The sequence below is a fragment of the Miniopterus natalensis genome, chromosome 9, assembly GCF_054644295.1.
Source record: "Miniopterus natalensis isolate mMinNat1 chromosome 9, mMinNat1.hap1, whole genome shotgun sequence".
Taxonomy (NCBI): Eukaryota; Metazoa; Chordata; class Mammalia; order Chiroptera; family Miniopteridae; genus Miniopterus; species Miniopterus natalensis.
Genome location: NC_142089.1, coordinates 77,694,274 through 77,720,159, shown reverse-complemented (window position 1 = coordinate 77,720,159; position 25,886 = coordinate 77,694,274). Strand labels below are relative to the sequence as shown.

The 25,886-nt window shown below is 52.5% G+C and overlaps 1 protein-coding gene across 1 annotated transcript in view; it reads right to left on the bottom strand.

Annotated features, from left to right (window-relative positions):
• Positions 1–25,886, bottom strand: part of SH3RF3 (SH3 domain containing ring finger 3) — a 287,998-nt gene that overhangs the window by 42,212 nt on the left and 219,900 nt on the right. Inside the window, exons 4-5 of the mRNA XM_016201846.2 lie at positions 18,801–19,154; positions 2,278–2,351 (exon numbers count right to left, since the gene is read on the bottom strand). Of these exons, the coding sequence (XP_016057332.2) occupies positions 2,278–2,351; positions 18,801–19,154 (428 nt within the window). The remainder of the gene's footprint in view (positions 1–2,277; positions 2,352–18,800; positions 19,155–25,886) is intronic.

The window sequence follows — 25,886 nt, the reverse complement described above, 5'->3', positions numbered from 1 at the left end:
CCTGGAGTCACTCCCTCCCCAACCTGCCGCCAGCCTGGTCAGCATGGGAGCCTCAGGCTCCCCGGCTCATGGCAGCTCGCTGCTGTACTTGTCTGTGCGGGTGGCCCTCTCAAGCACAGTCTCAGACCACCTTGAACGTGACTATGGCTCCTGTTTTGGGAAGAACAGCCAGACAAAGAGCAACCACACTCCCACCCTACATGCCTGTCACCAGCATGCATGGGGCCACTAACTTCTTAGAGCTAAAAAGGACAGATGAGTGGGCAGGCTAATCTGATAAACTAATGAGGTCAACTGGACCTTTTTCTCTCTAGCAATAAAATGAAACCGTGATTTCAAAGGTCATGTCCTCAAAATGGATTGTGCATAGTGCTTTAATGTATGCGATATTACTCACCATGGTGCTTAGTACTCGGTACAAGCAGCCATGCAAAGCACACATTGAATTTACAATGGCCAATCACAGGCACGTGGCCATGATCTGTCGGCTACTCAGCTGACCACTGTGACTGGTGGACACAGTCTTGCCAAAATGCTTAGTATCGTTCCCAGGACATTATTTGACACAGAAGTCTCGCTTCGATTACCCAAATGAAAGCCTCCACCCAAATACGGAGAGCCATGCTCTGGCAGTGAGACAGAGGGGAGAGCAGAGGGGATGGGGACCCTAATGGCAAAGTGGGGTGGGGTGGGGTGGGAGGAGAGGTCTCTCCACACTCTGCACCAAATTAAAAAGCCCAAGTGATATAGGAGGTCTGTGCGTGGTCGAGACTCCAGAATGTATTCACATCTCCTGGGAGTGATGTTCTTGGAACTGTACTACCTTTTGGGTTTCAGAGACAGCAGCCTTCTCAGGTGGCTGATTTGATGCATAAGAGCTGGGGACTTCGGGCCAACACCAGGAGTCCTCTGCCCCCAGGAGAGGTAAGGCTATGACTCACTGAACAAGTAAACATCCCTTGAGAACCTGTGTGCTTGGCATTCATTCTGGGACCCAAAAATGAAACACCTGGGCCTTGTGCTTGACGAGCTCATGGTTAATACCTCTCATTTGGGGAAGTCCACTAGGACCCAAGGGTCTCCTGTGGGTGAACATCTATTTCCTCAGGGAAAGGAAGCCCAGTGCTAGAAGAGCAGGACCACCACCAGCGCCATCCCTCCCCACGCTCCCCCTCGCCCCAGCTGAGGGAACCGCTGGAGCTTATCCAGGAGGCCCAGGCGGGAGGCAGCGCCTTCTGTCCAGCATCAGGGAAAACCTGAATTTCAGCCTAAAGACGTCTAGAAGGTGTGTACTAATCCATGCTCCCCTCAGGAAGCTAGGTTAAATAGAGGTAAGCCTCGATTTCCTTCCGTTAGCTGGATGTGGTAATAACCTAATCTCAGCACTGTGGGCAAAAAAAGGGAGGATGTTCATGATTTCCTACCTGCCACCAGACAGCGGCAAACATCTCCACTAGGCTTAGAGAGGCAGGGAGGCATGTACCGGGCTATTCAAGCTACTTCTGGGAAACCTCTGGAGCTTGCCAAGTTGCTTTTTCAAAAGGCAGCTTGCTTGCAATGCATTCTTTTCTGCAGCAGCACAAATTCTAAGTGTCCCTCTGACCTGCATAGTGCCTGTGCAACCTCCCCCCTCCCCACTTTACTTTCCACCTTGAAACGTTCATTTAAGTACCTGACTCACTGCCAAACAAGAGTAGAAGGCATTCTAATTGTTCAGGATGCTATTTAAGTGGGAGATTTTAAACTGCACGCGTCTTTTAAGAACTGTAATTTAACAAGAGCAGGTTCTAAGCAAGATGCGCATGTCACTTCCAGCAATGACTCATCGGGGTGCATTTGGCTGTGACACAGCTGCTGTGCATGAGTATGGCCATTACAGATGTTTAGATGCTGAGCTACTCTGAGCAGCTGGTAACTAGCCGCCACGAAGATTCAAGACCACCCACGGCTCCAGCATCCTCCCAGCTCCAGGGCCTGCAGCCCAGACTTTATCAGGGGCCCATGAGGTGTTCTCTGTGCTATGGTTGGCAATGCCTGTGTCATCAAATATTTTGATTATGTCCCCTGCTTATAATAAGTGTCCTGGGGATAAAAACATTTAAAAACCTGCTAGATTTTTCTGCACTTTCCTGTCAGCAGTATTATTAGATGCACATAACTAAACTGACCAACTGGTAATAAATGAGACCCCCCATGGAAACTCCACATTTCCATGCCAGCAGGGGTGGGAGGGAGATGCTGAAGGTGTGGGGCCCCAAAACATAAACAGCGGCTCACACGTTGAGAGGCAGCTGGACCTTGGGAGCCACGCCCTGCTGTTCAGCTGCTGGGTCGGATCCGGCAGAGGAATCCTGTGAACAGACAAGAAAAGACAGTGAGCTGAAAGGAGGCTTTGCCCAGGGAGGAGAGAGAGAAAGTCGCACCTGAGTCCAGAGGCACATGTCCTCTCTTTAGGGTCTACTTGCTTGGGTTGTTAATAATGTTTTTTCAATATACTGGAGAGAGCTTGGGGGCCAGTGACCTGGGGCCCACGTAGCTGTCCAAGCCCTCCCGGAGCAGCCACTCAGAACATGTCTGCAGCCTGCACCTGGGTTAGTCAGAGCCACACTGCATTGAACATGGGGAAAGGAAGTTTCTGGAAGCCCATCTTTATTCTCAGAAATTGAAAGAATTATTCTTGTGTTTGTAAAAAGAAAATCCAGACAAAACTTTTCATACTACAAAGCCTGGGCATATTTAAAAACTGCACTCCCAGGAACTGAAGGTTAATCTCTACAGAAAACTGGTCCTTGGCTGTGGACAGAGGGGCAGGCTGTGGGGCAACACTGACAGAGCACCGCATCTCCCCTCAGCCCCAGGGGTGCTCAAAGCCTCAGGGTCTGTTGTGTGGGGAGACGACTGGAGGAACGGCTGCTTCCAGATGGTTCTTTGTATCAGGTGCATGCTATGTGGGTGGAGGGAGGTGGTTAAGAACCAAGCAGAGAGATCTGGGCTGTGTGACAATCTCGCTGAAGCAGTTCCTGCAGACGCCACCCACGAGGGACAGCACTATCCCCAAATCTCCTCCCTCATGCAGCCCCAGTCATCCCTGGGGCAGCACCCTGCCTTCTGGTTCAGATGGCAAAATGAGTTGAACTGTGTCCCCCAAACGGTATGTCCAAGTTGTAGCTCCTGGTGGCTGTGAAGGTGACCTTATTGGAATAAGGGTTTTTGTAGAGATCAGGTAAGGATCCTAAAATGAGATTACCCTTGATTACAATGGGCCCTAAATCTTATAAGAGAGGAAAGGAGAACAGAGACACTCGAGGGGAGGGGAAGGGAAGCTATGTGAAGATGGGGGCAGAGATGGGAGACACGTGTCTACAAGCCCAGGAACACCAAGGATTGCTGGCACCACCAGAAGCTGGGAGAGAGGCCTGGGACAGATTCTCCCTCAGCCTCCAGAAGCAACCAGTCCTGCCTGCCAACACCTTGATTTTGGACTTTTGGGTCCCAGAACTGTGACAGGTTAGCTCCCTGCTGCTTTGAGGCACCAAATTTGTGGTACTGTTACAGCAGCCCCAGGGAACGAACACAGCTCAACTCCCTGAGCAGTCTGGCCTTGCTTAGCTGGGGAGCTCCGCATGCTGAGGCAGCCTCCCAGCCCCTCCCCGGTGGTCTATCTCCCTCCTCCACCAGGGACCCTGAAAGGTGCCGGACACCACAGCTCAGTCACGACCTCTAAGAAGTTAGAAATGCTATTTCTTCTTTTTTAAACAACGAAGTACCTGGCAGAACGGGAACATGCAACACAGAAGTGTAACTTCCCTCATTTCTCCAAGATCCCTCAGAGTCTCTAAGGACCTCCCACCCAATCCGACACCTGTGAGAGGAAGTCTGCTTTCCCAAAGCAGCCCCCTCACCAATCTCATCCCATGGCTGGTGCACAGATGCCGTTTCCTGGAGTGCTGTGTGGGAACTGGGCTAAAAGCTGGGGACATTCCTTCTGCTGATAGATTTGGGGGATTTCTGTCTGTTCATCACACCTGCCAAACCTAAGAGGGGAGACAGAGACCAGCAGGCATTCACCACCAAAGCTTGGGATTGTTTTCCTTCGAGGTGGTAGCTGGTGGAGTTCACCACAACCAGCCAGGGACCATCTTCCACAGGCTGCAGGTAGGGGTGGGCACCTGGTTCCAGACCCTTGCTCCCCTGGGGTATGGGCAAGCAGCCCTAGTGCTGGTTTTCCCACAGCTCTCTCTCCTTGGATGGTCCCTGGAGAAGGTGTGGGCAGGACGTCAGGTTCCTTCACTCACTCACTCAGGCTTGCGCAGGTGGTGCCAAGCTGGAGGTGGCAGCAGAGGTCCGAGAGCACCCAGTGTGCTGCTCATCACCTGAGCAAGGTCAGACCTGGTCAGTGAGCGGATAAGAAATGCCCCCCTCGGCCTCCACACAAGAAAGAAGGCAGTGTGCCAGTCAATTGAGCTACAGGGCTGTCTGCCTGCATGAGGCATGTTCTAGGTCCTCACCGATGTCTGCTGACCACCTGTCAGGACTGGCAGGGGCACAGACACAGCCTCTGGGCCCAGTGTGGGGCTTGCACGGGGGGAGGACAAGCATTACTCATGTCATTATAGACAGGGGTGTCTGAGTAAGGGCAGGGCCACAGGAATACACAACAGGGGCCTCACCTGAGGGCATGGCCAGGGAGGGCTTTGGTGAGCAGGGGGTGGGCTGTTGGGTGAGGTGGTGAGGGTCGGGATAGGTGAAGGAGGAGCAGAGTAGTTTGCCCAGCAAGGGCTGGCAAAGGCAAGCTCAGCAACTTTGAAGAAACTGAAAGAAAGTTAGAATGAGTGATGAGGGAAAGTGCTCAGAGTGGTGAAGAGCCAGCCCATGAGAGGCCTTCTGGGAGGGTCTGGTCTTCCCCTTGAGGGCAGAGATGCCCTGGAAGGCTGGTAGGAGAAAGACAGAGGTAGGACCAGACCCAGCACTTACAGAGGAAGCACTGAGGAAGGTCAGGTCTGGCTCAGGGGCGTGGGGATGGAGAGGGAGAGCGGACGGAAAGTTAGGTGAGTGGCTCACATTCACAGAGCCAGTGCATGGCCGTGGCTGGGCCTGGACTCGGGCCATCTGAGACTGGGGGCCATGTGCCTACTCATCAGGCCGTCTGTGAGTTTCTCACAGCTGCTGCAACAGATTATGACAAACTTAGCGACTCGAAACAATACAGATATACTGACAGTTCTGAAAGCCAGACATCCCAAAGCTAGGTGTTGGCAGGGCTGTGCTCCTTCTGGAGGTCCTGGGGCAAAATCCATGCTTGGCCTCGTAAAGCTCTATCTGCACCTCCGTTCCTTGGCTTGTGGCCTCTGCCTCCATATTGAAAGCCGGCAATGCACCACCTTCAGATCTCTCTTTGGCCTTTGCTTCCATCATCTCATCTTCCCTCTGACTCTTAATCTCTCGCCTCCCTCTTATAAAGACCCTGTGATTACACTGGGACCACTGGGCAATCCAGAACAATCTCCCCAGCTCGGGTTCCTTGCCTCTTTTGCCAAGTAAAGTGGCACATTCGCATCTTCTGGGATCAGGACGGGGTGCATTTGGGAGCCCGATGCTACCTCCTCCACCAGCAGGACTAGGGGGGTCGTGAGCTGAAGGGCACGAGGGAGGAGAAGGAGCCGTTTCTCCTTAGCAGCTGGCCAGGTGGAGATGCCATTTGAGGAGATGGGGAGCATGAGGTCTGGGGGAGGCATCAGGGTTGGACATGTTGAGACTGACATGCCTGGAGACGGTGACAATGAGGGCAGTGGTCATGCCAACCAGCTGAGCCGAGGGGACTGGCCTGGAGGTGTAGACATGGGGATCGTTAGCATATAGCCTGTCTACACAGCAGTGCAGCCTAACAGTTAGGTCCTTGGTGCTCAAGTGTGCGAGCCTGTGTCTGTGTGACCTTGGACAAGCAATGGCACGGAGCCTCAGCGGCTCACGTTTAAGACAGGAGTTGGGGACTTCTCGCAACTACAGTGTGGCAACAGGGACTGAATTTACCCTCCCACCTAAAAAAGGTGAAAAACCAGGCCAAATATGTGAATCAATGGTTCCCAAAATTTTGAAAATTAATAAAGGACAGATGGATATGCCCGAGAAATGAGAAAATGGGGTCATAAATGCTCCCACCTTCTATGTTAGTTGGAATGTTAAATGAGATAGTTTAATTTAAGCCCTCAACAAATGCTGGCTGTTGTGAAGCCAGGGTGGGAGGCGGGTGAAATGGCCTGAGGGAGAGTGTGGCGCAAGGAGAGAGGACATCCTGAGACGGCCTGTGGACCACCAACCCCGCCGAGGAACCGGCAAAGGGGACAGAAAAAGAGCAAGTAGTGTCTCTGGGTCCACGGGAGCAGCAGTTTCCAAGGGAAGCAGTTGTCAACCACGCTGAATGCTGCGGAAAGTCAGGCAAGAGGAAGGCAGAGGAGCCTTCGATTCGGGGGGAGGAGGGCAGACACGTACCGCACACTCACGGGGGCTGGCAATTCTTGTTAACAATGAACCTAAAATAAGCGAACAAGGCAGTCGTGAAGGTTCAGATGAGGATCCCACCGCAATACTATTTATAACATGGAAAGCCTGGAGCAGCCCGATGCCCCACGACAGAAGGTTCGATGGCAGATGGTGCCATGCACAGCGCGGCCCTGAAGGGAAGTCACCGAGAGCCGGGGGGGCTGTGTGAAGTGCCAAGCGGAAAGGCGGCTAGAGAATTGGGCACGTATGGTTACCTCGCTTCTGTAACAGATCATGTCTCTCCCTGGGAAAAAGGTCTGGAAATTTATATACAAAATGATATATACCAAACATTGGTACTGAAGGGAGTTAGGATTGTGGATAATTTTTCTTAAATCTGTGTTCAAATTTTTCATCATTTTAATACCAACAAGCAAGAATGGTTTTCTGATACATTGTCAAAGTAATAAAAAGAAGAAGGGTAAGTGATTTGAGACCTGTTTCAAGATCAAGCTCTGGTTGGTAGTGATCCCTGTGTTCCTAGATCCCACATGTGCCATCTTTGTGGGGATGCCAGGGGCGGCAGGAGAAGACCATGCGTGACCCTGAGGATCGGCCACTCTGTTGACCAAGTCTAGGTGACTGTTGGCAGCATGCAGGCAGTGGCAGTTATCTGGGCACCAAACAGAGCAGATACACAAGATGACTGGCTCATGTGAACCTCAAACCCATGACCTGTCCAAATAACTCCCCTGAAACAGCCCACCCAACCCAAACCAGCTCAGCACACGCAGAGCACCAGGGACTGCTCTGCATCTTGCTGTGACCAGAAGGCCTTGTGTGGGGCCTCCACCTCCCAGTGTTCTCCAGCCACTCAAGTCATACTCAGTAGGAGGCAATAACGCCTGTGGCCAGGGCAGTCAGGGGAGACTGACCCTCATCTGTCGGGCAGAGGAAGAGACCGGCTGACTGTGGACTGGCTGGAGCATTCGACACTAAAGCTCAAGAATTTATCTTTGCCAGCATCTGCCAACTCCACTGTGTGAGCCGAATGCACAACACTCCCCATGGCAGGGTGTCAGGAGGGCCAGGCCGGACTAGGGTGGGAGAGGGGCTGCCCAAGCACAGGATGACAGGGTTGCACCTATAGAAAGCACGGGGCGGGGCATTCTGGCAGCTTAGCTGGAAACCTGGCCCTCAGCTGACACTTTATAGGACAAATACTACAAAGCAAATATGTGGGATTTCACAGCAGACTATTATTTAAAGCTGGAATGGAGGGGTAGAGAGAGGTCACACTTGTGAAAACATTTTTTTCCTGAAGGTGAAGATGGACAGTATCTAGAACTGATGCCAGGCTGAGCGTGTGGTCCTGTCTTGCCCCTGTGCAGGGTAGTGCAAAGCCCAAAGGGAAAACAGAGTGTGACTTCCTGAAGTAGACAGGGTTCCTATCCACCCTCCTGTGAGTCAGGTGTCCATTTCTGTCATTACCCATATGAGGCGATGAGTGGAGGGGTATCCCCAGTGACAACTGAGCAGAAGGCAACGGATGGATCCTGGGGCCTTCTGAGAGGCAGCAGGGCCCTGCTAACTCTGGGCAGGTGTCTCAGAACAAAACACAACTCTCCTTTAAGTGATTTTGATTAGAAATTTGAAAGCACAATGCAGCCACAGGCTCCTAAATCAGCATCTCACTGCCTGGAGGCCCTTCCCCCTGAATGAAACACCCTGAGGTCACACCGGACAAGAAAAATCTTGTTTTCAGACGAAGGCAATGCAACAGCTTCCTGAGTCCCTTACCCTCCAGCTCTGATCAAGCTGGACAGGGCCTCCTGAGCCCTGGGTCCCCTGGAGCCCGTTCATTCCTAAGAACCACACCACTGACACTGCTTTAATGTTTAAAGGCTTAATTTGAAGTGATTCTGGGCCTTAAGGGATTGATGACACTCTGGTAGGAGTGAGGCAAATCAGGCAGGGATAAAAATGAGGAAGGGGAAGGGGCTCTAGCTGCTTTTGGATAAAAATAATCGGGAATGTAGACTCAAAGCAGATATTTTCCTGAGATCCCTGAGCTGTCTCTGAGATCCCTCTGCTCAAAGTCCAGCCCAGCCCAGCCCAGCCCAGCCCAGCCCAGCCCAGCCCAGCCCAGCCCAGCCCAGCCCAGCCCAGGTGGACAAAGTTGTGCCTCTGGTCCAGCACAGGAAGGTTTTTGCCTGTGATAGGCAGGTTCTCATCACCTTCTTTTCTCAGATGACCCTATAACAGACCCACGCTGGGGTTCATCCCAGGCAGGTGAGCACTCCCTGACCTGGGGACACTAGCCAGTAGCTCGGGGATGCTGGAGCCTTGGTCCTCAGAGCTACTGACCCCATAGAATGGACAACTCCAGCAATCCCATTGGGCCAAATGTGAAAAATCAGCCTACAAGCATTTAACACAAACTAAACATGCAAAAGGGGTCAGCTGTTCAGGCTACGGGTCAGAGGTGATGCCTTCATAAAATTAAACTCCCATGGTGCCAGCAAGCAGAGGAAAAGCCAGGGTGGGAGCCGAGTAATGCTGCTCCCTGGTGCCTCCCACTGCCCTGCAAGCATAGGCGCAGGACAGGAGGCTCCTTGATCCGTGGACTGGGCAGCTGCTCACCTCCAGGCCTCCTTTTCCCACCAATGAAAGGCAGACAATGAGATTGCAGGGTTCACACAGCCCTGGTCCAGGTAGTAAGTGAGAATCCGGCCATCATTTCTTACAGCGACCTGCATGCCTCCTCGGAATATGCTGGCCTCAGTGGTCTGGCTGCAGTGCTGTGGCCTCGGACCCTGATTCTAAGCTGTCAGGCTGTTACCAGAAGCTGAAGACCTTGCTGCTGTGTTTTAATGCAGCCCCTGAGCAGTAGCTGGGAACCAGGCCATTTTCTTTTCCTATCAGGATCAATACGAAGGAATAGGGGGTCTGTGGGTTGGCGAGCTGAAAGGGGGCTTCAACTTGCTTTCCTTGACACAGTGGCAGACTGAGACCCTAAGAAGAAACATCTTCTCAGTCAACTTTAATATGAGTTCAGAAAGCACTGTCATCACCCCAGAGGGCAGTTAAATAAGCCTACTTTCCTCCTCACGGCCACTCCATACACAGTGCAAGTCAGAGTCTCAGAACTCGTTTCCAAAGAAAACCACAAAACACTGGGGGGCCTGAGTCTCTGCTTGGCTCCAAAAGAACAGCAAACAGCTGGCGGGGCAGAGGGCCTGGGGGGATCGCCAGGGTGAGGATGGGAAGGGCCTGTGGTGCTGGAGGGCAGAGGCCGAGGAGCCTGACCAGACGGCTTGTCCCAGGACAGGGGGGCTGTACTTCGTGCCGACTTAACCTGCACGGCTCTTCCTTCAGGCCTTGGGAAAGCTGGCCAGCCACCTAAGAAGAAGGCAGCGAGGAGGCCTGAGCTCAGTCTGCACGCTGCCCACTGCCCACTCTCCTCCGGCGAGCTCTCCACAGTTGCTCACAGTCCTGACGCTGGAGCACCTGGGCTGCTGCCCCCAGGGTTGTGCAAACAGGCCCCTCACTCAAATGAGCAGTGGTCTGTTTTTCATTAATCAAAGACATATTTGTGGAGGCCTGTGCTTGGCTTAGGAGTGCATAGACTCGCCCGAAGATCAAATTTGGCCCCATACAGCCTCCTCAGCATCACCTACACTCAGCATCACCCACAAATTCACTGCCGTCTGCCAGTGATGGCAGAAACCTGTGGACGTGGTTCCTGTCTTGTCAGAGCAGCAAAAGAAACACAGCTCACACCTAACACTATGAACAAAAAGCCTGGCCGCCAATCAAAGCAGAGCCAGGCCACAGGCAGCCAGAACTCTCTGTCCTCACCTTAGAGGCAGGCTGCTGAGTCACGGGGGCTCAGCAACTCCCAGATTTGCCAAAGAAAAGTCTCCTGCACAAGGTCTGCAGGATGAGATGTTTTTATTCACCCCACGTTCACTTGTCTCTTTTCTCCTCCTAATAAGACATGGCATGAAATTTGTAACTTTCTCAAAGTGCCAAAAGCAAGCGCTGGTTCTGTACTAAGCAGCAGTCTGCGGGCTGCAGGGCAGATGAGCAGCGGCCTGTCAGTCCCTCAGCAGTTCCCCGCACGCCCTCCTGCAGACGGGTCAGGGCAAACCGCAGCACTGAGGCAGACACTGCGCCCCACACCTGGGACAGGCTCCCCAGCGGCAGGGGCGAGCATCCTAACCACACCCTGGGAGCTCGCAGGCAGAGCTCTCCTCACCTACTTCTCAGACACAGGGAAGCCATGGAGAAGCTTTCTCCTTTGATACTTTCCCCGCTGAATTTCAAACACTTCCCCTCCCATTGATTTTAAAGGGCACTTTCCTAGTCTTGATTTGTAAGCCATTGGGCTCTGAAGCCAAGAACCTCCCAAGGGCTGGGACAGAGTCTGTTCCTGGCCCAGTCACTTCACGGGCAGTGCCCTGAGCCTGTGGGGAGCCTTTCTCAAATGCAGGCGCTTGATCCCAGATTCCACAGAACCCGCGTTCCCCGCACAGTGAGTCCAGGGCAACTGGCACGGAAACTCGAGCCTCAGTCTTCAAATGTCGGCTCTTCTATAGCCGCTGCCTGTGGACAGCGATTCACCTCTTCCAGTTTTGGGCCTCCGTGTGAAGGAGTGAAAATCTGGACAGAGAGACTCTGGGGAAACGGTGCTACAGGGGGTTGCTCACCAACATTCAGGTTCTCCTCCTCATGGGCACCTGCTGGAGCAGGGCTGGGGGACTTGCTGTGGTGTATGGAATGAGTAGGAGTGACATAGGCCACCTGCATGCAGAAGCCTTTAGGAGCCATTACTAGTTGCCACATTTCCCACCTCTCTGCACCTGAGGTCAGCAAGTATTCTCTGTACAAGGCCAGAAAATAGAATATTTTAGGCTCTGTGGGGCATATGATCTCTGTTACAACTAAGCAGCTCCTCTGTTGGGGCCTAAAAACAGCTACAGACAATGTATAAATGAACAGGTGCAGCTGTGTTCCAATAAAACTTTATTTACCAAAAGAGGTAATGGGACAGACTTGGCCTGAAGGTGTGCTGATATCCTGGGAGAGGGCACTGTGGAGCAGGCCCTCAGCTGCCCACGATAGACATGCAGAACAAGTGAGAAGCAAGCCTCTGAGGGCTTGGGGCTACTTGTTATCACAGCATAACCTGGCCCACACTGACCGACACAGGGTGTTCCAGAGCTACATGCACCTACCAAGGTTCCTCAGGCAGTTTGGTGATGACTTTAGTCACCTGTTTGGTTTCTTATTTATGGTGGAACTACTCTAAAATATAAGTAATCATTTCCTAATTTGATCCAGTGACTATTATAAACAAATAATCGGATTTTTAAAACTGCAGTCAGTTTAAATAGCCTCTTTCCCTCTCCTCTCTTCCAATAATCGTCCCTCCCCCTGCAAAAAAGTGACATGTGGGTGCTGCTCCATTATTCATGAGGTACTGAGCTGACCCTCTGACCTCTCCAAATGGCAGGAAGAAATCACTCATAAGGTGCAAATATGAGCAGGGTGGGCCACCTGAGGCTCAGCTGGGAGCCACACTCCTGGGAGCCTCTCAGCTGGTCACCTAGCAGCTGTGCCCCTCGGTAGCCATCAGCTCGGACCCCGAGACCTCAGGGAGCTAGTGATGGTGAGTGAGCCATGTGGCATTTCTGAAATCATGTGGTTTCATGTATAAGACTGTTTGATTCTCAGTGAGGCAGGCACAGTCCTATGCCCACCCGAGGAGAAACTGAATAGGTATGAACTCCACTGAGAGCCAGGACACCCAGGTCCTGAAGGACCTTGAAGTCTCAGGGGCATAACCACATACATAATGATGAAAGCACCACATTCCATGAAAAATGTATGGAGAAAGTCCTGCAGGCACAGAGATAATGGAGGAGTTAATGTGATTGATGGAAAATGACCTGGAGCCACAAAGGCCACAGAGGGAAGCGAACATTTCAGATGGCTGGAAGGGGAGCAGGCGTTTGCAGGCAGGATGGTCTTCCCTGTGCTGCACAGTGGGCGGGGGAGGGAGGAGAGGGAGCAGGGAGCAGGAACAGTCTGGACAAAGGATTAGATGCCACAGTCTTGGTGAGGGTGAGCCAGAGCCAGAGCCAGAGTGTGGGGACACAGACAGCGAGTGGGTCTGTGCAGGCGGCATGGAAGGAGACAGGGATGGTGGGAAGGCTGCAAAGACAAGCTGGGGCTAACTCTGGAGGCCTCTGCAAGCCAAGCTAAGGAGCTTGGAGTTTATCCTAAGGCGGCGGGGCATCTTCAGAAGCATTGATGGGTGCATAAACCTCATTCAGGCGGATTCATGAGGGGACCCCAGAAGCAGGGAGTTAGGAGGGAGTCAGTTGGTGCCACCTCAGTGAGGACAGAGAGAAGCCTGAACAAGGCAGGGCAGGTGCCACCCAAGAAGGGACACCTGGCTATGATCTGCACGTGTGCTCCACAGGGCCCAGGGTGCTGACAGTTACGCTGGGGCCAGGTGACCAGTTCTGGCTGATCAGAGAAGAGGAGACGGTATCATCTCTAAGCTGAGAGAGTTAAATGCCCCCTCTGTGCCCCCATTGAGTTGGAGGCCACATGCTGAAGATGGCACAGCTACAAAAGGAAGCAGGTGGGGTGCCAGTCCCTGCTGGAGCACGTCACTCAGGAGGGCCACCGGACCCACTTCACAAGCACAGGACGGATGTTCACTATGTCCAGCCACACTGGGGTCTGGGATCGATCATTACAGCACATGACTTCCATCCTGACAATTACAATCACAGAACAGCTTTGGAATTAGGGCCCAGACCCGACTGGATGGCAGAGGTGCCTGGGAGAGTAGAGTTCGGAACTTGCAGGGTTTTAGGTTCAGGAATTTGTGAGAAAACAGAATAAAGAAGGGGAGGCAGGTTTGAGGAAAGAGGACAGTAGCTATTCTCTGACATACTGAAACTGAGGTGCCTCTCCAGGTGACGCGACCAGGCAGTAAAAAACCTACAGTTTAGGAAAGGCCTTAAAGGGCAGAATTAAGACTGTTTAGGGTTCAGCAGCTTGTTGGAAGAGAACCCCATGGGAGAGTGCGAAGGAGGGGAAGGCGGCACTGATGTTCCTGAGGGTCACAGGAAGAGGATCTGGGAAAGGGACAAGGCACGTGCTCAGCACCAGGAGAGGAGGGTTTTGGAAGCAAGGGCAGGGGGCTCAGGGAGGAAGCCCTGTCCTCAGTGCCCAGGCTGATGAGCCGTCACGGAGCGGGAGAACGGAGCAAGGACGCCGGGCCTGGGCACCGGGGGGACCTTGGCCAGCTGGATTTTGGGAGCAGGGGTGGAAGTAGAGTCGGACTGCAGAGTGAAGCATGTCCAACGTGAGAAAGTGGAAGCGTTAGTGGCAGAGGGAAGAATGCAACGGGGCCCCCAGCAGCAGTGCGGGGAGAAGGCAATGCTGAGGGGGACGGGACAGCTCCGTGCCCATGGCACCCTCTCGGAAGGGACAGCTGCACCCAGGCTGAGGCAGCACTCGCCACCTTCCTTCTGTCCCCTGCTTCCCTGTGCCCCTGGCTCTCAGGACAGAGCACTGGGACCCGGAGCCTAGAGCCTGTAGGGTTTTCCCAGATGTCTATTTGGTGCACAGAGGCCTTGCTGGGACTTGGGCTGCATTGCACAGTATACACCCAAAGGAGAGGGGAGCACACATTCCAGACTCTCCCACACTTTCCAGCCTCCCGTCACCCCTACAGACAAGCTCCAGGCACCTTTCAGTCTCAGGCCCCAAGCAGAGCGCTCTTCCGTTTCTGCTGTGGGACCCCTGCTCCCCACCGGCCCCTCAGCTGACCTCACACAGTTGCCACTTTGCTCCTTTATTTTCCACCATGGCTTCTCCACAGCTTCAGCCTCAAGCCCTTCTTGTAAAGGGCCAGAGAATCGATATGTAGGCTCTGTGTTTCATTGCACCTTCCTTTCCTTTTCTTCTTTAATTTCTTCCTTTCCTTCTCCTACCCATGCTTTCTTGTCCCAATCCCCCACCTTTTTTAAAACAACCCTTAAAACATAAAAAATCATTCTTGGTGCAAGAGTTGTATGAAAACAGTCCCACAGGCCATGTTTTGCACGGTGTCCTGGCGGCAGCACCAGCTGGAGAGCTCTGACAATCGCCCTTTAGCAGGGCTCCCTCCCTCCTCCCTCCCCTCTCTCCCCCTCCTGCTTCAAGAGTGCAGGCCCCCTGTCTACTGCTGGGACAGCATCTGGTCCCAGGTCTGGGCCTCGAGGAATGAGGCAAACTCCCTAAGTCTGGGAACCAGTGCCCCTCTGGCCTGGGCATCAGAATGAGGCCCATGGAACACACCTGGACCTGGCTGGACTGGGAGCCCAGCCCAGCTCCTGGCCCTGCTGCTGTCTGTCACCCAGGATCCCTGCACACAGGCCTGGTAATACATCACACCCTCCCTCCCTCTCTACTCGGTTTCACTGATGGGGTAGCCCCTGGGATCTGGAAGTTTGAAAGGCCTCCCTGGTGGTGTGCCCCACACCACAGAGGAGTCTAGGTAGCCGGATGACAGCCCCAGCCTCACATTTCCCTGATTTGGGGTCTCTGGTACCAAGCATGGACCCTACCTGGAGAGAACCATGTCACATTTCTGGGAAATCCTCAGCCACCTCCCTTTGGAGCCCAGTGAAGAGCGGAGATGCTCTGGGTCCTGCTGGGCCCAGGACTGTCTGGTGTGTGCGCTGAAGTCTTGGGCCCCGGAGAACCCCTCAGTCCTGGGTACATCACAACATGGGACCATTTTCATGGACTTTAGCCTGGGTTCAATCAGGACCTGTGGCACAGCCTGGAGCAAGAGAGAAGGGCTAGTCTCCATCTGGCTGCATCACTCACGGGGTGGGAGGGGCTCTAAAGTCCCTAGGCCCAGGCCACACCACAGACCAATCATGTCAGTGACCCAGAAACACTGCCCAATCTCCTCTCCTAAAGCCTCAGTTCTCTCCTCTGTTAAATGGAGCAGCGTCAGTGCCCCCACTGTCAGAGGCACATGAGCAGGCAGGGCTGTGCTGGGGGCACCAGGTGGTTGAGGCTGTTCTGTCCTCCAGGTGATAACGGTGTGCAGTGCATTCCGGATGGGGCCTCCGAATTCTCTGGAGGTAGATGCAGGAGGCTGGGGCACCACACTACACAGCCTGTCACTGGGACAGACCAGTAAGCGCTGATAGTCAGGAGCAGACATAGGCCCATGGGGAGGCTAGCTGAGCCCAGGCTCCTGTGACAGATCTATGGCTACAGGCAATCCCGGCCCACCCGCCCCTGACCCACCACCAGCCTTCCAGAACCTTCAGCTTGCACAACAGCAGAGAGAGGCACTTGGAACAGAGAGAGATGGCTGGACAGACGAGGTACCCTGGCTCACGAGGTACCCTTGGGGCTCACGACTTGTTCCCTGATTCTCTGAGCAGCAGAAAGAACCACTACAGACAACATTGACATGCTCACCTGAGGAGGCCGCCTGTGTCTGTTCATTCCACCCTGACAGCAAGCCAGTCAGGAGGCACTGAGACTGCTCCATTTAACAGCAAGCCAGCCAGGAGGCACCACAAATGCCCATTTAACAGACAAGGACACAGAGGCTCCAGAAGAGAGTGGACAGCTTTTCTGGTCATGAGGTGCAAGGGCAGTGTTGGACCTGGCTCTCAATGGCAACTCTACAGGCTCAGAGAGGTTTAGCACCTCTCCAGGTGGCACAGCTAGTGAGCAGGGGCCTCTGCCCTCCACTGCCCTGTGCCAGGTCCCAGGCTGGCTTTCCCGGAGTGCCAGCGCTCTCTGCAGGGGCTGGCAGGCATTCTCCTGCTTCCTCTTCTCTGGCTTGACGTCAGCCCTGAACATTTTACAAAAAAGTAAGGTACAGTGGACTCGTCCAGACCACTCCTGACGGGAGCCAGGGGCAGGAGGGATGAGCAGGCCCTGAGCTGTTACTCACACCACCGGGCTCCAGCTTGTTCATCTGTGAATGAAAAGAATGAAAGCTACTGGTCCTCCCTGGGTGAGCTGTGTCCCTGGAGGAAGCCCTGGCAGGGGAGGGAGAGCAGCAGAGGCTGCTGCTAGGACCCTGAGCATTCCGTCACAGCGACCATATTTTAGGGCCATTTCTATAGAAACCACACCTCCATACATCCTTTCCATTTTAAAGGAACACAAAGGAGAGCCAGGAGAATCAGTGATGTTGAGGAGCCCTAGCTCGGTCACCGAGGGGCTTCCTTGTCCAGGCAGCTCACCAGCATGACTCAGCCGCGCCGATGCTCTGTGTGTGTGGCCCAAGTAAGAGTGTATTTGCTTTTATTTGGTTCACGTTCCTCCACAGGGTTTCAGAATCAAGCCAGTTAAATGGCTGCAGGACCATCTCATGTTGGGCGGCCCTTTCTGATCTGCAGTCGCTGGCACACAAGGGTCTTACAGGTGGAGTCTGCCTCGCACGCCCCCTGGCTGGGAGCAGGCACACAGGGCGGCCTGTCCAGCTGATCTCTCTCCACCCCAGCAGGCAGCTCTTCCAGGGCAGAGAAGCCAGCTGCTCAGAACTTTCTACCTAATACTGTGCAATGTTCAGTGAGAGTTCAATAGTTATCAATGACAACAGCCACCCTTATGCTCCAGAGAAAACTTGCTAGAACCTATGACCCAGGTTTCACAAAACCTCTGCCCCTCGTGGCCGGGGAAGTCGTGGGTGAGCAGGCAAGGGCTGACCAAGAGCAGAGAGAGCTGGTCTGGGTTCTAGGTGACCAGCCTTGTCATCTCGCAGGGGCCAAAAATTCATCCTACCAGTGAAGACATTCTGTGTCACAACCTGGATGGACACACCAAGTCTTGAGAGGCCTGGGGATGACAGGGGCTGGCTGGACACTTGCTGGAGCTGGCATCGCTCCATGTCCCTCGGCACTGAGGAGCCTGGGTGCTCCTGTTCTGCCAGCCCAGAGCCCGTCCCCACAATGCCAGCCTGGCATGTGGGGGCCTCTGCCTGTGGATGAAGGCATGCCTGCAATAGTGCTGGGTTCTTCCAGATGTGTGACCACAGAGCCCACCTCTGACCCCAAGCACAGAGCCCTGAAACTAGGTCCCCCTCCCAGAGCAAGTCCAGCCTGGTGGTGAGTAGGATCAGTGAGGCACTGTGGCCATGCAGGACCTGTGGTTCAGCATCCCCTGCAGCCCTGGTAAGTCCCTGGGCCATCCAGGGGATGGCATCCCAGTGTGATGCATGAGGCCAGCAAAGCGGCACTTAACCAGGAAGGCAGTGCGGGAGCAGGGGCAGAGCCAGGGGCTGGTCTCTGGGGCAGCCTGACCACAGGCAGCACTCTGGGGCCCGTGAGAAACCGCACAGGGCAGGTCATCCTAACTCCCGGCGGCTCAGCACATCCCTTACTTCTCCCAACAACTGAATTAAATTGGGACAGGGCGAAGGTGAAAACTGCTCTGCTTGACCTCTTGCCCTTTGAGTGACCTTCGTTAAAGTCCTGGCTACAACTTTCACTCAAGTCAAACTGACAGGAAATGGGTTTCAGGGTCTCAGTCATCTCTAAAAGGAGCTAATGCAGCACTTAATACTTATGGAACAAAGTGGGCACAAATTTTTAAAAATCCGTTTCCTCCTGCTCTGGGGCTGTCTTAGTAGAGCCAGACTGCAGAGCCATGGACTGCTAGCACCCATGGGCTCACTTGCTCGTTTTAGAACAAGTGAGCACTGAGGGTGGTGAGCGGTGAACCAGATACTCTGACAGCGCTGGCTGCTTAATTGAAATAAGGTCCCCCTTCTCTTCTTCCCTCCCCCTCCTTTATCTTACTCTTGGAAGGAGAGCCAATGCTGTGTCTAGAAATAGAAGGTATTTGTAAGAATAATAATAAAATTACTAAACAATGTGGTCAATCCAGTTCTGAGCTCTGGCCCTTTCACTCTGTTGAAAGGGAAAGGAGTTGGCAAGTGTTAAAGAGATGCTAAAAGCATCCTGGCACCACCAGATAGATGAATGCAAACTGAGATGGGATAATACTATTCAAAGGCTGTTGAAAGCACCTCACTGGATGCTGAGAGTGCCAGTCACATATTTAGCCTGGTAATGACAAGGAGACATACCCACCAAGTTTTGGGGGTCCCTGAGACCAGGCAGTGAGAAGGGAATCCCAATTCACCCCAGTGGGGTGCTGCTTGACCTCCTCCATGCTAGTTCAGGGGACAGATGCTGAGCTCTGAGCTGAGGATGGAGCCTCCAGACCCAGGGAGGGTGCCCAGCGCCTCCCTGTGCACGCCCCAAGGACGTTACCTGGGCGGGAGCACTGCAGGACAGATGAGCCAGGTCCCCGATCCTGGCTGCGGCCCGGGGGTCACTGGAGCTGATCAGAACCGGAGCACTAATTTCCATGGAATGCCTGTGGCTGGCGGCCTGAGAGGACCTGTGTGTCACGCTGAACGCGGTGAAGGAGTGGCGTTTCTTGGCATTCTTCTTGCCATCCACACGCTGTTGAAAGGCACTGACTGCCCCTGTGCTGCTTAAAGTGGGACCTGGGGCCGCACTGGCCACCGCACTGGGGTCAGAGGGCAACGAGGCATGGCAGCCAGACACAGCAGCTGGGCAGAGCTTGTCCATCTCAATAAGCTGCTTGGCAGAGTCGTTGAGCTAAGTGAGAAAGGGGAGAGGGGCTTCATTAAACAGCAATCACACGCCACACCCCGCTTCCTGAGATCTCCCAGCCTGCATTCACATTTAAAACTGACAATGTGTTCAGACTGGTCCGATCCTTCTAACAGGGCATCTGGTATGAATGGTGCAGAGAAAACACAGCGAAGGCCGAGTGCCACCTGAGCATCTATTGAAAAGGTTCTACAGCAGCTGTTTCCCAGGGGCTGGCTACCACATCTGCCCCCATGTAGCCCCATCTTTTCCTGGGCTGCCCCCTTCTGAGGGACCGGAGAGAGAGGAGCAAGGAACTCCCAGCCATCACCTGACAGTCACCATGACAATGGGTTCCTGGCCTGCCTTGCAAATCTGGTCACCCTGGTAGGAGATTTCAAGGCATGTGACCAGAAGGTACTTTCTAACCAGTGGTGGCTGCAGGTGGCACGAAAGTGCAGCCGGTGAACAGGAGCCGTGGATGTTCTCCAGCCTGTCTCAGGCTGTCAGGACCGCGAGCTGATGTGACCCTGGTCCGGGAGGAGTCAATGCTGCAGTTTTCCAGCCACTCAGCAAGGATGCGAGAACAGCTCCTTCCCTGCTCTCCTGTCTACTCACAAAACAGTGGCGCCTTTACAGGGAGAGCTTGATCCTGGTGGCGCTTATCAAGGAAGGCAGGACGGGCTCAAGTCCCTGACAGCCTGTGGTAACTGGGCACCAGTGCTCCGGGGGCCACACAGGCAGTGCCTGGAGCCTCGGGGCTCTGGGAGGAGAGGTGCCCTGTTCTGCTCGGGGTCTGGCAGGGCCTCAGGTTAGCTGAAGGGTCAGGTCATTGTCTAGGAGCCAGAGCGTGCACCCGGCTCCTCCGCCTGGAGCAAGTTTTTCATCCAAGGCGTCCAGGGGAGCCCCTTCCCTCTGAGGCTGCACTGGCTCCACCTCGGTTCACCTAGAGGTGGGACCTGCAGCGATGGAAGGAGTGACGCAGAGGGAGCCGGGTTCTGCGTGTTCAGTGCGGCCAGGAAAATGTGCTGTGAAAACAAGCTCAGGACCAGCTCCACAAGATGGGTTACATAAACGCCTGTATGCTAGATAAATGTTGGCAGAATTCTATTCTTTTTCTTTTCCTCCCCTCTTTTCAGAAGTTGCAGAAGAAACTGAGTTGATGCCAGTTAGCCCCTAGGACCTGCCCTGGGAACTTAGCCGCTGCTTCTGCTCTCTCCTCACCTGACAGGAAGGGCGTGGGAGCCACGGTGGGGCAGGCTGGGCACATGCCCGTCTGCAGACTAGGCCCGGCTGGTGCAGGGACGCAGCAGCCACAGCGACACCTCCACCAGCCTCCTGATGGGGCCGGCATGCAGCCAGAGCCCACTGTGGCTACGAGCAGAGCCTGGCAGAGTGCGGGATGGGTTCCCAAGGCTGGCTGAGGTTCTGTCCCCAGCTCATCTTTTCTCCTTCCAGACGCCACATTCCCAAATGTCTAGCCTTTGGTCAGAGCACTGTGTGGTCCCCAGGGGAAAGCTTGCCCTGAGAGGTCACTGCTGGCTCTGGTTCCAGCTCTGCTTTCTGAATGCAGTCAATAGAGAAGCCTGGGGCTCTCCCTGACCTGACCCAGAACAGGTGAGAACAGCCAGGAGCCTGTGGGTGGACAGGGATGTCCCCAGTCCCAGGTGATTTCTTCTCCATGGGCTCAAAGGTGGAAAGTCCTCCCACTCTGAAGAAGCACCTGTTTTCCTCGAATTTACTTCCAGATGTGGGCCTTGGCCACAGTTTCCTATGACCAGAGGGAAGCACAGCTGTGTCTTCCTTTCCTCAAGAGGCCTGCAGAGCAAGGTCTAAGGTAGCTGGCCATCCGCAGCCCAGACATGTTGACGGATGCTTTCCTGCATGTTGTCCCAGCCACACAGGGTGGGAAGAGCAGCACACTCCTGAGGGGTCCTGAGGAGTGCGGATTCCAAGTGCCCACAGCAGAGCACCTCCATGGTCCTGCCAGGATGTGGGGGCAGAGATATTCCTACCACAGACCAAAGGCTGGGGTTAGCAGAGCTGAGCCAGTCTTAACACCAGAGACCCAGAGTGTCAGGGTGTCCAGGCAGAGCCAACCACCACGTGCCATCCCCAAGCCAGTCTCACACAAGTACAGTGGGGTCAGAAGTGGCCCTGGAGTCAGTCCCCCTGCTTAGGGCATGGGTCAGGAGTCAGCTTGGTCACCACTGTACACCCACAGTCTCTTCTACAGGGTAGGACTGTGGCATGGAGTGTCCAGGGGAGGGACCGCCAAGGCCAGTGGTGAGGGACAGTGAGGTTCACCAAAGATAAGTCTCCCTTCTTCCTGCTTTGGCCAAGCTGTGCTGGTCAGGAAGCAAGGGAGTGCCCGGCGAGCCAATGCCCTGCATGCTTCCTGCCTCCAGCCGGCTCAGCTTCCCCTGCATGGAGGCCACTGCAGATGGAAAGGCCTCTGGCTGCGGGAGGGGCAGGCAGGTCAGGCGGGTTCTCCAGGTCAGCAACTCCCTCCCTGGAGGCAGAGACCCCTCCTTCAGCACTCACTGCCAGGGCCAGCCCCTGCCTAAGTGACTAGGGAAGAGGAAGGTACAGGGCCCTGCTGGAACACAGCACATCTGCAAGCCGGGGTGGGGTGGGGGTTGGGGGCACAGAGAGGGCCAAAGGAAGCGAAAGCAAGGACCGAACAGTGCAGAGTTTAATATTGCAGGAAAGGCACAACCCAAGAGCCAGTTGAGAGAAGGGTGAATCAACAGAGGCCACTGCGGGGGCATTTTCAAGCTTGGGGAATGGACTGAGCAGAGTCTGGAATGAGGCAGAGGGTTCAGATGGGAGCAGAGAGAGCAAATGTGGCAGGGAAATGCACAAAGGCAGGAGGTCCTTGCAGGCAGGTAAAGGCAAACTGAAGTCAGCTTTGCACCTGCCCGTCACCCTGTGCAGGAGTCACACCCATGTCCTTGAGCTGGAAAGTGGGCTGGAGCCAGAGGGGGCCAGGCCGGGAAGGACACACCACCACACAGAGGAGTCTGGCATTGGTCAGGAGACACTGAGGCTCTTATTCAGGGTCACTGCTAGGGTCTGTGTGCCACGGCTTGAGACTTGATAAGTTAAAACATTTTTTAAAAGACAAAGCTCCGCTGAATTGCAGCAGTGGGAGCACAGACACTTCCCTTCTGCAAGGCCAGGCAAATCCTATACACACAGTCCTTGCTGGGCCATCAGCATTTTCACTACAAATACCCAGCTTTCAGAGGGAGGTTAAGAAAAACTTACTCCAGGCCATCACACATGTGATCTAAATCCAGGATTATTTACTTTGAAATGCTTCCTCCAACAGGCTCAGCTGCTCTGCTCTATTTTATGTCTTTTAGTCACTTGCTTCCTCAACAGTCCTACCTCGAAGGCACTAAAGCTCCTGTTCCCTCCCACAGCTCTGCACAGGGCTCTCCAGAGTGGGCCCCCAGGCCCCAGTACTCTGCACCCACCCTGCAGGGCCAAGTGCCAAACAGAAGAGCAGGAGGGCACAATGGCCCTCATTTATGGGCATCGGGATATGGTCTAAACACTCCCCGCCAACGTGTCTCCACTTGGAAGGTTATTATACAGAAATAATATGCCTGAGGCTGGGCTAAAAGAATTCCCTTCTTCCAAAGTAGCAGACCCGACTGTCGCGCTTAGTTCCACTGTTGCTCCGTTAAGTCAGTATTGGATATTCCATTTTCAAGATCAGGAAATCCAGGCGCCAACAGGTCAGGTGTGTGCACGTCCAGCATGCACGGTACCACACGGAGCTGAGCACAGCGCCAGGAGCTGGCAGTGCTGGCCACCGCCTAAGCCACGCAGCTCAGGGATGGGCCTGGCAACTGGCACCGCCAACACTGTCCAAGTTGGAAAACTTCTCTCTAGGTGCACATGTCCACACCGCATGGGCCCATTGTTGCAGGGCACCTGCAGCTACCAGCATCTGCCCGGGACAGTGGCTCCTGCATCAGGACTGTTCAGAGCAGCCATAACTTCCCATTTCCTCCTACTCCAACTGGGAGAACCAGATGGCTCTGTTCTGCACTGAGCACCCACCTATGTAAAAGAAGTGTGTGTCTATCATTTTACTTTTCAACCAGTCCTGGAGGCTTCCCCACTTTGCTTTCTCCCGCCTCTCTAATTTATCACCAATGCAATTCATATAACCCACTTGCATCCTCTCTTTTGATTGTAATCTATAAAATAGGGTGCAAAACTGCCATCTCTGGAATATCTTCTCAATCCCTTGAGGTTTTGCTTCCCGGAAATTGTCGACAGTTTGGCCCAAATAAACTCACAAAAATTCTCTATAGGTCTGAACGTTTTTTATATTGACATGACTCTCTTTTCAAGATTCTGTCTCACCAACTTTATTAGCTCAGCTGTGATATTCCTCCACACACAGCCACCCTTTTCCTCCAACCATAGAAACATCTAAAAAAGTCAGAAGAACTGAAGAGTTCCTTCTTTCCATTGTTTAACTGGTTCCACAAGTGGTCCGTTAGAGTTGGCTGTAGCATCCTGGCTGCACCTGAATTGGGAACCAGGTTGAATAAAGAAGGCTCTCCACAGCAACTTACAGGAGCCATGAAACTCCTCCCGAACTCTGAGGCCAGCATGGGATTTTGGCATGTGGTCTGGGAAAGTGCCACCGGGGGGGGCTGTGCAGAGCATGGTTACCGAGAAGCCACTAGTTCTATTGAGAGGACTTAAACTGAAAGTGTGTAGGAGAAATTTTTTAAAAAAGGAATACGACTGGAAAATCAGACACACAAAGTTAGAGGCATCACACTACCTGCTACCAAACTATAGTACAGAGCGGCAGTAATCAAAACAGCATGGTACTGGCATAAAAACAGATCAACAAATAAGGATAGCCCAGAAATAAACCTACGCTAATATGGTCAATTAATCTATGACAAAGGGAGGTGAGAACATGCAATGGGGTAAAGATAGTCTCTTCAATAAATGATGCTGGGAAAACTGGACAGATACATGCAAAAAATGAAGCTAAACCACTTCCTTACACCATATAAAAACAAACCTCAAAACAGATTAAAGACTTAACTATAAGAGCAGAAACCATGGCACCCCTAACAGAAAACATAGGTAATAAACTCTTGGATGTTGTTCTTAGCAATATTTTTTTGGATATATCTCCTTGGGTAAGGGAAATAAACAAACAAAAAAACCAAATGAGACCACATCCAATTAAAAAGTTTTTGCACAGCAAAGGAAACCATCAATTAAACTAAAAGGCAACCTACTGAATGGAAGGGGGTATTGGCCAATAACAAATCCAACAAGTGGTTAATCTCCAAAATACATAAGGAATTCATACACCTTAACACCAAAAACACATAAAATATGATCAAAAAATGGAAGAAGATCTGAATAGACACTTCTCCAAAGAGGACATACAGATGGCCAACAGACATATGAAAAGATGCTCAATGTCACTAATCATCAGAAAAATGCAAATTGAAACTCTAATAAGATATCACTTCATACCTGCCAGAATGGCTCTCAGCAATAAATCAGTAAACAACAAGTGTTTGTTAGGATGTGGAGAAAAGGGAACCCTCATGCACTACTGGCAGGAATGCAAATTTGTGTAGCCACTATGGAAAACAGTATGGAGGTTCCTCAAAAAAATAAAAAATAAAACTACCATATGACCCACCATTCCCATTTCTGGGTATTTATCCAAAGAAATCAAAACACTATTTCAAAAAGATATGGAAACAACCCAAGTGTCCATCAATAGATGAATGGATAAATAAGTGGTGGTACATATATTCAATGGAATATTACTCGGCCATAAAAAAGAATGGAATCTTGCCATCTGCAACAATATGAACAGTCCTAGAGGGTATTATGCTAATGAAGTCAGACAGAGAAAGGCAAATGCCATATGATTTCATTTACATGGGGAATCTAAAGAGCACAATAAATGAACAAATCACATCATCATATCAATGGATGCAGAAAAAGCATTTGATAAAACCCAGCACCCATTTATGATAAAAGCTGTCAGCAAAATAGGAATAAAGGAACATATCTTAACACAATAAAGGCCGTATGTGACAAAAGCACAGCAACATCATGTTCAATGGGCAAAAAGTACATGTGTTTCCCTTAAGATCAGAACAAGACAGGCATGTCTGCTTTCACCATTCTTATTCAAGACAGTACTGAAAGTCCTAGCCAGAGATATCAGACAAGAAGAAGAAATAAAAGTCATTCAAATTGGAAAGAAAGAAGTAAAACTGTCATTATTTGTAGATCACATGATACTATATATAGGGAACCTTAAAGATTCCACCAAAAAAACTACTAGAACTAATAAATGAATGCAGTAAAGTAGCAGGATATAAAATAAATATCCAGAAATCAATTGTATTTCTATACACCAATAATGAAATATCAGGAAGGGACATTAAGAAAACAATCCCATTTACAATTGTATCAAAAAAACATAAAATACCTAGGAATAATTTTAACCAAGGATGTAAAAGACCAGTACACAGAAAATTATATGACACTGAAGAAAAGCCCTGCTGGCCTGGCTCAGCGGCTGAGCATCGACCTATGATCCAGGACATTACGGTTCAATTCCCAGTCAGGGCACTGCCCAAGTTGTGGGCTTTATCCCCAATGTGGGGTGTGCAGGAGGCAGCCAATCAATGACTCTCTCATCATTGATGTTTCCATCTCTCT